Raw genomic sequence first — 12,516 nt, forward strand, 5'->3', positions numbered from 1 at the left:
CTGAACCACCACACTTGGATTGTAGGTAGAGATCAAACAATGCTGATCAATCTACTCCGTGATTGGCTCTGCCATGTTATTGAAGACAACTGAAGACACAATCAACGTCTCGGCAAGACGTTGATTGGTTATCGCACCAATTTCTGCCGCGCAATTTCTGTCTTCAGGTGTTCTAACGCTAATGGCTCCAACACACTGGACGCTCAAACGCTTGCCGCGCGGCAAAATGTGACGTGGTAGCCAATGAGCTTACAGCTCCTAACATGTTCATTGGCTACCGTGTCACATTTTGCCGTGCGGCAAGCGTTTCCGCGTCCAGTGTGCTGGAGCCATTAGAAGCTGTAGAACATGTTGGAGTATATGACACGAACAAACTTTTTAGTCTGATACTCTGGTCTCTACCTCTAGAGCGATCATTATCATCAATGTAAAAAAATTGATTTCGAGGACTGTAAAGTGTTGATACACGTTATTTACTTCCCAAAATCAATCGTATTGATTTTCTTTGCGTTGGTGGTCTTGCGTTTCGAGAAGCTGAACTTCAGAGCTAAAATTAGACATATCTGTTTTACATTATGATACATATATTTGATATATGTGTATTGTAGATTGTAGTCCGTTCAGTTCCTCGCGCGCTGATGCTCGCGTAATCATTTCGACGGTCGACGTATAATCACGAGCTTTCCGAGATGTCGCGTATGAGGACGGAGAAGAACGGAAACGGAGCCAAGTATGAGGTTAACGTATGGACACGTGCGATCACTGCGAACTCCGAGTGGCCGGACAAGGTAAACATAACTCTTTAGTCGTGTTATAGTATTACTAGTATAGTTCTATCCTATCCAGAAAAGGTATCCACGAAATGGAAATTATTTCTAACTTGTCGTCTCTATATCTTTCCTTTTTGTTATAGGAGGAATTTCTTGATGTAATATATTGGGCTAGACAAGCAATCGGTATTATTGTTGGCATAGGATGGGGCCTTATACCACTAAAAGGTTTTATAGCTTTATTGTTGTAAGTATACAAAGTAACCATTCCATAAGAGACATCATGGAACTAAACTGTTTGCTCACCTTTTAATCAATCTTGCAATATACAGGGTGTCCTATTTTAAAGGATCTATACAAATATGTCAGAAACGCTGTATTAAATAAAAAGTTTTAAAAAAAATTCTTTTCGAGAGAAACATAAGAAGGTATTATTAATTTAAATTTGAGAGGCTTTGTCAAGGTCTAAGCAAGAGTACTCTGAATTTTTAAAACTTCTATATTTCATTGCATATTCTTGTAGCTTGTCTCAAAAACTTTTCAGAATATTATAATTTATAATTTTGATAATGCTGGCTGTACTGTCATCTTCAAGCCTTATAACTTGAAGAGTACTTAATAAAAAATAATTTATTATAGTGTTGTGAAAAACTCTTAAGGGAAACAACAAGAATATGTAATGAAAAATGGAGGATCTTATTTAAAAAATTTAGGGACCTATTCTGTAACTCTTAATGACTCTAACAATATTATTAAATTATCGTTGCATAGTTATTTTGCAATATACAAAACCTATGCAATGATAATGTAACGATATCATTGCAGTTGTTAAAAGTTACAGAATAGGCCCCTTAAAGTAATCATTTTATAATCTTAACAATATCACCTATGGTCAAACTAATGATACCATCTTATAAACCTTTTAAGGTCAAAACATTTTTGTCTGAAATATTTTTTAATTTAACACAGTATTTCTGATATTTGAGCGGATCCTTTAAAATAGGATATCCTGTATATGTATCTGAAATCACAATATTATCATGTATTTGTATTTCAGATTTGTATTAGTCAATGCAGGAATTACATATTTATACTTTAGCAATTTTCAACAAATTGATGAAGAAGAGTATGGTGGTGTATGGGAATTAACAAAAGAAGGATTTATGACCTCATTTGCTGGATTTTTGGTAAGTACAGCAGGATCATCTTTCTTAATCGATCATCTTTTTTCTTTTTTCTTTTGCTCTTTTATCCTGTATTTTATTACTGTTATTTGTTAATAGGTGACTTGGATTATTATATACTCAGGATTACATTATGACTGATATATTCAACAAGAACACAGATAAAGAGCAATAGCTTTTTCATATAAATCATCGCGCTGCTGCCAAATTCATTATACATATGCAATAGTCATTCCTTCATAATAGATACTGTTATATATTGACATTTCTCGTATACTGTTACATATTATATATATGTATATATATATATATATATGATTTATCTGTATAAAAAGAAAAGACTTCTTATCTTCTCAAACTATGTATCTTGTATAATTTTAATCATTTTAATCACAATCGAATTTTCGCAAAACTTGTTTCGTTCTCGTTTGAGTGTCTACAATTGATCAACATATAAAATTTGGTAAAAGGCGTTCTGTAATGCTATAAAAATACATTTGTATGAATACATTGTATTCATATTTTTCTCAGAATTTTACAATATAAATTTTAGGAGCGTTTCCATCGCTTTATCCTATCATCAAGCGCTTACGTCCTCGCGCTTGTACCTGCTTGTATTTAGTGAATATTTGCTCGCATTGGTTTTTATTTTGATAATGCTGTTGATAGTAATGAAAAATACGGGAGAACAGAGTCGGCACTTCGCAATGCGCATTAAGTAGCGCTCGTTCGAGAACATATAGATCGACGGCTTTATCCTCTAGAGTGGAATCCACTCGGGCCAATCCGAAGTCAATCATCACGAACTGTGCCTTGGCTGTAAAGGAATATCACTCTGTGTAATGTGTGTGTAATTTTAAAATCACATTAGAAATAATTTCATCCATCATATGATTTTATAAAGTTATCGAATTTTAAATAATTAAATGATAGAAATAAAAGAAAAAAAACATCGTATGACTTCAAATTACGTGACATTAAAAAATCACATACTGATTTGGAACAATCCGCGATTTACCTATTTTATATTACATGATTTCGTTATGTAACTTTGTGACGTATTTTTTTTTTCAGTAGGGTTGTATGTTCATAGAAAATGGACCAATCATAATCGATCATTCTTCTCATATTCGACTGTGATTGGTTAATTTTCTACGACTTAAGATTTTACGACCGTTACAACTTCTATTGTAGATTCCGTGTTAGATACAAAGGATACTAAATTTTGTCGAATATAATAAATTGTTGAAACTCCTTTTTGATGCAAGTAACTTTGTCAGCAATAATTCGATTTATAATTAAACATGAAAATTATAATTAAGTTTATTTATCGTTGATCATATTTGCAATTTAAAGCGACATTAAAGAGTTTATTATGCACGAAGAGAAATACCATCACGAAAAATTTACCTCCTGATTGATTGTTGTAGAATGACTCTATTGAGTTGTTCTTGAGTAGTACATTTGATGTAGTCAAATCGCCATGAATAATATGCCTCGAGTGCAACCTAGCTATCAGTGTGCCCAGTCCGCGTCCTATGAAATCCAGCAAATGATCCACGTCGGTTTTTCTCGAAATGTTCTCATCTATGAAGTGTTTCAGCACTGTGGCATTCTCTACGTATTCCATATAAATACTGCGTCGCTCCAAATCTACTAGGTATAAAGCCGGCGTCGCTATTCCTTAAAAACAGAACGAGTCAAATCAATACATTAAACGAGAATAAATGAAAAGGATGAATGCGAGTCCATATTTTTCCATCGATCACGTACTTCGATGCGTTATGCATTTTTACCTGCGGATTTCGCTCGGATAATGGCGCGAGCCTCGGCTTTGATGCGGTCTTTGGTGAGACGTGCATCTAGCTCCGGATGTCGATAATTCTTTATGAATCTGTCCTTTACCAGGCATGCCTTTCCTAAATAAAACCCTTTGTAGAGACGTGCCTCTGCTCCTTGCACTATCAACTCTGAGACTTTCATCATTACTGAGGATGCACCATGTCATTCGAAATACGTGACTATTGCGTCCATATTGCGTGAATATTTGCGTCGTTGTAACAAACCCTAGAAAATAAAATGACTATAGGAATTTGAAGGAGGAGGGCCCTTATTCATTGGGAGTAAAATTTTTCATTATTACGAAGGTTGTAGGCGATGTGAACGCACATTAGATGCGCAAATATTACATTCGCGCATTGTATTCGCGAAAACAGAATTATTATATTACTTATTACAATCTATGTAACGAACTAATGAGTCTTTATGATGAAATCATCCCTGAATAAATCTATCGAAGTCTTCAACAAGGCTGCATGACGCATACACTATTATAATATTCTCTATTTTCTCTTAAGTGCTTTGGAGTAGAATCTCACTCTAAAGAGCGAAAATTAAGCCAGTCTTGAAAAAGAGAAGCTTAATTTTCAATCTTTAATGCTCTTTTCTATTAATGTAGTTTAACTTTATAATCTCAGTTTAACTAACCCTTCATCTTTTTCTAGTTCTAAGAATTAGAAAGATGAAGAGTAAGTTGAACCGAGATTAAGGCTCCTAGTAATCGCAAGTAGTAGTCGTCAATGTCGTCATGGTCATACTGAATTGTCACGTCAGAAGCGAAAAATAACACGTTAATTTTTATTACGTATACCATTTGTAAATGAAAACAATTTAGATAAAAGAAAGTGATGAGAGATCGCGTTAAAACTCTTGTAAAAATAAGGTAAATCCTTTATCCCTTTTGACAGTCAATAAATAATCGTAAAAGGTGATAAAAAGCACGTGAAAATAGACTACGCATGCGCATTGAGTAAACGCACTTCAAATATCTTTTATCATCTTTTACGACTATTTACTGACTGTCAGGGGATATAAAAACAGCTTCGCCCCATTTTTACAAGTATTTTAACGCAATCCTATATTATTTCGTTCTAATTAAAATTGTCTTTAATTATACAAATAACAAGTAATGAAAATTAATCCGTTATTCTCGCTTCTAACGTCACAATTCAGTATGGCCGTGACGACACTTTGGCGAAACTCAGGAGTTTTAATATTAATTTACATTAGTATAAAAACGGAGACAAAAGTATAAGATTTAACTTTTTAGAGTGACAATTTATTTTAAAAGTTTTAAGGTACATATCTCTAAGAAATTAAATGTATCCAAGACATTTCTTCGCTGATTCGATAAAGGCTATAGCGCGCTTTATTCCCGACGATCGTACATACATAAACATATATAGAAGGACGAGGCGAATAAGAGATATCGGTCCTTCGGTTGTTATTCTATTCACTTGCGCGAGGCGAAATGTTAAGGGCGAGGCCGCGTCGCGAGCGAGGGCGAGGGCGAGGGCGAAGACGAGGGCGAGGGCGAGGGCGGCGAGGAGGTAAGGTACTTCGGAAGAGCGCGGCCGCTAGCGCTAGCGAGGCGAGACGAGGGCGAAACGCAAATCGATCGTTATCCGCCAGCGACCTGCGCGCTAATCGCTATCCCAGCGCTAGTATTCGCCCGTACTTTGTTCTCATCGGTCCGCCACTCGCCTGACTCGCCACCGTAACGGGCTTCCCCATCCGCGGGGGCAGGGTGCGAGTTGGCGAAAAGAAGAAGAAGACGACGCCGAGGCGAAGAAAGCATGAGGGACGAAGTGAAGATGGACGCGAACCGGCTGATCGCCGAGGTCTACAAGCGGCCGGCGCTCTGGAATCAGAGGCACATCTCCTACCATAATCGCGAGGTGACCAACCGCGTCTGGATGGAGATCGCAGCGATATTCAATTTGCCCAGTACGTGTCATGTAAACACAACACCCCCATCCATCCCCGATTGGTGCAACGGGATCGAGCCGCGATATGCAATCGCTCTCGCTATAGCGACACAACGCGCTACCTTATACGCTCTCTATGGCTCGCAGAAGCTTTTGTCAGTTGTCTTTCGCCTAGAAAATGCGTCGCTCGTTCGTGTGATCGTTTCTCTCTCCTCTGGCCAAGGATGAGTACGTCGCGACCGCGATGATCGTGGACATCGAGCGAGTCGTCAGGTCGAGAAGGATACAGCAACACTGATCTGACTTATGAATCCTTAAAATTTTCCCTATCCGACTCGATCGTTTTGGAGAAACGCGACGTTAAAATTCTTATTTGCATTTTACGCAAAAATATCAACGCGTTCTAAATAAATAGCTAGAATAATCTTTTGTCTTTTCTATGCCGCAAAAATCTACAAAAAAAAAAAAGACAAACTATACGGATTCATTTGGATGTCTGAATCCATCTTCAGCGGTTTTGGCGGAGTCTTTGAAAAGTATCTCGATACTACAATTTCTCATTATATAGTTGTTTTAATATTTGAAGAGTCTTTCAATGCGATCTCGACGTTTCAAAAGCTTCACTCAATCGAAAAAGCAAATACAGAAGAAGATCGCAGTATCTCTATTCCGACATCAAAGCATTTATATCAGGCTGTAATGAATTACATTCCATCATTATTCCCTCCGCCTCGTCGCATCTATCTCGCGTCAGCATCCAAATTCGAAGAGACAGAGCGGATTTCCTTATCGGGAAACACAGCATTTCAACGCATGAAAGAGATTTCAAAAACAAATTTCTGCACTTTGTGAAGTTCGTCGTAGATGGAAAATTTTAAATTTCATATTTGACACTTGGCGAATTACTTTTTATTTTAGATGCTGATATTATTTTACGTTATTCTAAAATTTCTGCTGTTTTGAAATGTATAGCTCTCGAGATTCGCGAGTCGCACGCGTTTACTTGTATTGACATGACGCGCATCATCCTAACCTCCATTCCGCGTGTGAACCGGCGCGAAGTACGCCACCGATACGATTACGTCAATGCCGCGTGACGCCCGCTCGGGACATTTTACCTGAGATATCCTTTAGTGCACTACCGAAAGGAGATCTCTTGTCGTATTACGATCGTAATATTAATTGAACCGTAAACGGTGAATCAACGTGAACACACGCACACGTTGCACACGCACAAATCATTCGGTCGAGATCGCATGCGCAGAATAAACGCAGAGATGCGTCGTGCGCGCGCGCAAGTGCAATCGATACCGCGGCCTCATTTTGTCTATCATATAGATTTTATCATTGTACTTTTTATTTATGGATCCATAAGTAAGAAATCAATCGCTCGATTAGTAGGCCGCATTCCGAAACCCATCGAAAAGAAAGTGCTGCAACCTTTTAGTCCATGAATATTATACATACTGTTGTGTTATCAATAAGGTTGCGGTCCACTTGCTTCTTCTTTAAATGCTTTAAAACGCTACGCTCTCTACACGATACATATTTGGGGAGGGGGGGATTGGTCCATTATTATTTTGATACTACAATCGCTATGTAAATCCTTTAACCAATTTACCGAGGGGCAAGAAGTTGGAATAAAAATGGGAACGTAAACGAGAGAGAAAGACAGAGAGAGAGAGAGAGAGAGAGAGAGATAACGTATTGATGATATGTGAGAATTACTTGGAGCTTTTTAAAGATGCGCGTTCGAGAAGCTTATACCGTCACGCGGTAAATACAAATGCTGCGAACTCCGTTCGAGGAGCTAAGATAGCATTATCAACTATAACAGCACTAATATAGCGCAGCGTTCACGCGTTTTAATCTCATTTAACACTATAGGGATGCGTTCGGCGAAACGCTATCAGCGCTATGAACGCAAATGGTATACCAACGCTGTTTATAAAGCCAATAACGCGATAGTGGATCAACGATGCATAAATGACATAATAGTGTCACACACTGCGTCTTATACAAAGTGTTCCAACTGTGACACGCAGTGTTACACTGCTCGACACTGTAAAAACTTCTCCGTTGCGACCCTCTATCGATATGTACTGTTTATTTGCTCGTTAATTTCGTGATACAAGAAGTATTCATACAATATTTGGGGAGGAATATTTCATTGAAATTTGCACATTTTGACGATTTTTTTACTATTCTGGAATATTCGGCATATTGGGGATATAAATCGAACTTTTTATATCAAGCATTAGCTGAGTAGTTTACTTTCCAGTAAACGAGAATGGATTAAAATTTAAAATGAATTAAAATGGATGAAATTTTATTTAAATTCCCCAAAATGCATAATCTAACTTTAGAGCATTTATAGTCCATTTTCACTTTTTTTAAGATTCAATTGAATTGAAATACCGCACTTTCTATTCAGAATTTTAAATTGAACAGTATTCACGATGCACTTAAAGAACTGAATTTTTTGAAATTGAAAGGCATAGAATGTGCTTCATGCAATTCCTGTAAATGAATAAAAATATATATTAAGATTGAAAAGATTCATTTCAACATTCGCGAATATGTATTTGTGAAAATCCGATTCAATTCGTTCTCGTTCACTGAGAATAGAAAGAAAGTTGATAATATAAATCGACTAAAAAGTCGGACATGAAAAGGACGGCTTTTAATTCTTCAGAAATGGTTTTAACTTTAAGTTGACTTACATGCAGTCAACAAAAGCCATCCTAGAAATAACAATAAAATAATATTCAAATTAAGGCAATTGAGAGTAATAACTGCACTATAATTCATGCATTATTATTTAAAAAATTATATTTCAAGATTCCTTACAACAAACTAAAATAAAATCGACTTCAAGCCATCTTCAGTGATGTATAAACAGTAAAATGATTCATTAATCAATACAAAGCAATACGACCATAGAAATAGTTGATTAAACGTCGATTTTAAAAGCCGACTTTAGGTTGACTAAAAAGAGTCAACAAATAGTCACACATATGCTGTGTAGGTGTCGAACCAAAAAATGGGACATAAGATAACCCAGCAGACAACATGAATATCTAAAAAGGGGAAACAAGATGCCTTGCAAACGCCTTGAGGATATCTTTATAACATAATGTCTGAAAGATATCTTGATGGACCTCTTCAGGACGTCTGCATTTTGCATATATTATTCTCTAGATGAATTTGGAGTTAAAAATTTTATTAATACAAAACCAGAGTATCCTTTTAAAGTACCGACGAATAATCGAATCTCCATTTGCAAAGCGAGCTGGTATGTTGTCTGCAACATCACTGAATAAGCTTGTCTATTTACAGAACCGATGCTGAAGGCAAAGTGGAAGGGCCTGCGCGATACGTTCCGTGCTGAATTAAAGAAGGATCAGGTGTACCGCAAGAGCAAGTTTCACCGGAATCGGCCGGTATGGATACACTTCAAAAGTTTGCAATTCCTCAAGGAGCAGATGCTGCCGCGGCCGCCGATCTGGGAACGTAGCATTCCGAAAACAGAAGACGAGCTGCAGCCAAGTGAGGGCGAAGGCGAGAACGGTATGCTGACTTCAAGCATGGACGGCGGCCTCGACGATCGAGATGCGATCGCCGATCATCTGTTGTCGATGGCTGGCGATGGTAACATCGGCCATCACCATCACCATCATCACCGACACCACCATCAGCATAAGTTGGACGGCAGCGGTGACGGTCGACGTGGCACAGTGGACGTAAAGCGCGAACCCGAAGAAAGCTTCGACAACTTGGAGTTCCAAAACGTCACCGACAACTTGGCGGAAAACGAGATGATGTTGCAGAACATCTCGCCTGAGCAAGTCCTGATGAGTGACAGTGACACCGGTCTCGCAGGCGTTGATCCACTCGAGGGCAGCTGTCGTTTTGACGACAATTACTACTTCCTGATGAGCCTACTACCGCATATCCGTACCCTGCCGGCCGACCGCAGGATGCTGCTCAGGATGCAGATGCAGGAGCTCGTTTACAAGGAGGTCTACAATAAGGCAGCCGATGACGAACCAATGGCAAAGACTTAATTGATGTTGTTGTGCTAAGTTAAACTCTTAAGACCTCCTTTTTCTCGCTGTAATTATATCGCGTCGCGTTAAAAACGGGAAGTCGTGTAGATTTTTTTAACGCTAATGTATATGCCAATATCAAAATTAAATCGACTCTTTTTTACACGCCATTATTTAGTGCCATAATTTAAGGTAGCATTCGAAAACTTCGCTTAAATATATAGATATTATTTTATCCTACTTTAACGTTCGGTGATCAACAAGGATAAAATAATATACTCTAAATTCCTGAACGTATCCCGTGTGATTGCACGGAAGAAGCGGGAGCCTCAAAGTATTTCATAATTCTTTTTCAACGAATATAAAGAGTGCTTATTTTATTAATATAAATAATACAGGATGTTTTGGAAACACGATAGGCTAAATTTTAGAGTGTATAGTTACAATACGAATGGTGAAACAAAAAATATTATGAACATGAGTCCGGAAACATTTTTTATCCAAGTTATAAATATATTTTTTATTTATTAACAGAAATAGGCCTAATATTATTCTTTTAATAATTCTCTCACCTATTTTCTTTTTTCACTTCTATCTTTTTTAATCTCTCTAAGCATGTTTATCGCTCATTTCTGTAACCCATCTCTTTAACACGTTCAACTCTTTATAACTTAACTCTCTTTCGCTAATCATTGACTCTGCTCTAATGGAACTACCTCCCTTCCTTCTAAAACTTCAGACTACATTCCTATTCTCGCTGTCCTTTTCACTTCCTACCTTCCTGCAACTCTACTTCCTCCATACTTTCAACTCTTCACTTATTATTATTTTCTGCTATTTTTTTTATTTCCTCAAGAGTTTATTCTTAATCTCTTCTAATTCTTTCTCTCTCTTTTTTTCCCTTCCTCTTTCAATTTTCTAATCTCCCTATCTATATCCTTTTACATATATCTTCTTATTCTAGCTATTTCTTTTTCTACGTGGTCTCATTTTTTTTTTCACTTGCTCCCATTTGCTTCTAATGGTTTCCTTATAATAGAAATAGACAAAAACATTTTGCTAAAGAAATTGTTACAAACTTCCGCAGCAATGCATGCTTCGCAGTAATACTCATGGACTATTGAAGATGCTAAGAAATTTTTGAGATGTTTTAGATTTTCACACAAAGCGATAATAGATTTCGGAATGTAGTAGGTGTACCATAAATAAAAGTTTTGAGATATCTCCATAAATAAAAATTTAAAGAATTTAGATCAAACTATGCAATATGGTTTTTATGTCAATCCATCGATCGATTTAATTATACTGTTCAACAAGATAATGATTTTTTTTTAACACAGGAATGAAGATAGTTTTTTTAAGCATTGAATACTTGTTTATTACTAAATTTATACTTTATCATGTCAGAATTTTGAGAAAATTTTCATTAAAATCACAAAATTGATTTGATAGTGTAATTTAGTAAACAAAATCGCATTCACCTAAAAAGTTATATGGAAAACGATTACTAAATATTATTACTAAAAACTTATGTCGCAAACAAGAAACATTTCCGAATCATGTTCATATGATTTATTGTTTCCATTCTTATTGAATAGAATACGCCCCCAAAATGTGGCCACGTCTTTTGATAACATTCAGTCAAAATGAACAATTTTTATTCTTTAAAGAATGACCACAAAATCTTTAGAAAACGGAACATTTTCCAATTTATTTTATTTTTCACATAACACCGATCGGCACGAGCTACGGAAACCATTGAGAATACTCGCATGAAAAAAAACCTGTTAAAAAATTCACTCGTAAAAAAAAAAACAGATCACTAAATTTTAGCATAAATTTTTAATATTTTTTAGTAGCGGTAACTCAACGAAAAATCATAATGAGATGAACCAAAGCTCAAATTAAGACTTGAATATTCTCTTTGACAACCATCAAAGTTAAATATGAGTTACACAAAATGTATTACAAAATGCCGGACGTTAAAGACGGACAAAAGAATTTTTCAAAATATTGTATTGTTCAGGAGAATTCGCTGCTATAAGCAGTAATGGATTTAGACAGGCCCACGAAGCCCGTAACTATAGAGACGTCATCCCTCTAGAGTCCCTATAATAATATAGAATACAGCCACAAAAATGGTTGATATATGTGAATTTGTGTGTGTATAACTTTATCAAAAATATCGTAGAGAAAAACGTTTCAAACATGAATTTCTTTGGAAATAAATGAGTTTAAAAGACTCGATGTACTTTTTGCTTGGTAGCCAATTCCCTGAGCAATGCAATAGTTTGAAGAAGAAACTTTTTTCTTATCTTTCAATGTGTTCATCTTTATCGTTCGCTATTTTGTAGTACATTTTTTGTAACTCAAATTTGATCTTCCTGGTTATTAAGAGATTGAAGCTTTAAATCGAACTTTGGTTTATTTTAAATATTATATAAAAATTTTTTGCTGAGCTATCGTTATTAAAAAATATTAAAAGTTTGCGCTAAAATTTAGTATGACCCGTTTTGTTTGCGGGTGTGTGCGTGCATAAATTATACAATATGTATATAGGATGTTCAGAAATCATCATCTCTCGTTGGCAGGTAGAGCGGATTTAAATAAATAGAAAAATTCTTTTGTGAGTTTCTCAATAATTAATAAGAAATCAACTAATATAAAGTTTTACGAATACAAAAGCGTACGTCCGCGCGGTTTATCCGCACGATTTTCTATTTAGTTCCATCCACTCCACCTATTC

The 12,516-nt window shown here is 36.3% G+C and overlaps 3 protein-coding genes across 5 annotated transcripts; 2 read left to right on the forward strand and 1 right to left on the reverse strand.

Moving 5' to 3' along the window:
- Window positions 1–404: 404 nt before the first annotated feature.
- On the forward strand, window positions 405–2,163 carry LOC108782175 (uncharacterized protein C20orf24 homolog). Of its 3 annotated transcripts, none has more exons than XM_018550363.1 (5): window positions 405–427; window positions 609–788; window positions 914–1,017; window positions 1,828–1,957; window positions 2,054–2,163. In XM_018550363.1, exons 2-5 carry the CDS (start codon window positions 690–692, stop codon window positions 2,093–2,095), a joined length of 375 nt encoding a protein of 124 aa, XP_018405865.1. In that variant the 5' UTR covers window positions 405–427; window positions 609–689; the 3' UTR covers window positions 2,096–2,163. The 3 variants fall into 3 exon arrangements, with proteins under 3 accessions (XP_018405865.1, XP_018405866.1, XP_018405863.1); XM_018550364.1 differs by lacking the exon at window positions 405–427 and adding an exon at window positions 496–516; XM_018550361.1 differs by lacking the exon at window positions 405–427 and having other exon boundaries at window positions 525–788.
- On the forward strand, window positions 1,570–9,847 carry LOC108782169 (uncharacterized). Its single transcript, XM_018550353.1, has 3 exons — window positions 1,570–1,577; window positions 5,589–5,740; window positions 9,061–9,847. Exons 1-3 carry the CDS (start codon window positions 1,570–1,572, stop codon window positions 9,786–9,788), a joined length of 888 nt encoding a protein of 295 aa, XP_018405855.1. The 3' UTR covers window positions 9,789–9,847.
- On the reverse strand, window positions 2,376–6,916 carry Prpk (TP53 regulating kinase). The gene is made up of 4 exons (XM_018550359.1): window positions 6,840–6,916; window positions 3,751–4,021; window positions 3,365–3,637; window positions 2,376–2,771 (listed from the first exon to the last, which is right to left on the reverse strand). The coding sequence occupies exons 2-4, from the start codon at window positions 3,938–3,940 to the stop codon at window positions 2,524–2,526; spliced, it is 711 nt and encodes a 236-aa protein (XP_018405861.1). The 5' UTR covers window positions 3,941–4,021; window positions 6,840–6,916; the 3' UTR covers window positions 2,376–2,523.
- Window positions 9,848–12,516: the final 2,669 nt, after the last annotated feature.

Source organism: Cyphomyrmex costatus, unplaced genomic scaffold (genome assembly GCF_001594065.2).
Source record: "Cyphomyrmex costatus isolate MS0001 unplaced genomic scaffold, Ccosl1.0 scaffold97, whole genome shotgun sequence".
In the NCBI taxonomy this organism is placed as follows: Eukaryota; Metazoa; Arthropoda; class Insecta; order Hymenoptera; family Formicidae; genus Cyphomyrmex; species Cyphomyrmex costatus.

Excerpts from the sequence above, each read along its gene's own strand:
- LOC108782175 (XM_018550363.1), top strand. The coding sequence starts at position 690 with ATGTCGCGTATGAGGACGGAGAAGAACGGAAACGGAGCCAAGTATGAG. Across the intron at positions 1,018-1,827 it reads GGTTTTATAGCTTTATTGTT|ATTTGTATTAGTCAATGCAG; the intron begins GTAAGTATACAA and ends TTTGTATTTCAG. Across the intron at positions 1,958-2,053 it reads CCTCATTTGCTGGATTTTTG|GTGACTTGGATTATTATATA; the intron begins GTAAGTACAGCA and ends ATTTGTTAATAG.
- LOC108782169 (XM_018550353.1), top strand. Across the intron at positions 5,741-9,060 it reads AGCGATATTCAATTTGCCCA|AACCGATGCTGAAGGCAAAG; the intron begins GTACGTGTCATG and ends GTCTATTTACAG.
- Prpk (XM_018550359.1), bottom strand. The coding sequence starts at position 3,940 with ATGATGAAAGTCTCAGAGTTGATAGTGCAAGGAGCAGAGGCACGTCTC. Across the intron at positions 3,638-3,750 it reads TATCCGAGCGAAATCCGCAG|GAATAGCGACGCCGGCTTTA; the intron begins GTAAAAATGCAT and ends TCTGTTTTTAAG. Across the intron at positions 2,772-3,364 it reads CTACAACAATCAATCAGGAG|CCAAGGCACAGTTCGTGATG; the intron begins GTAAATTTTTCG and ends ATTCCTTTACAG.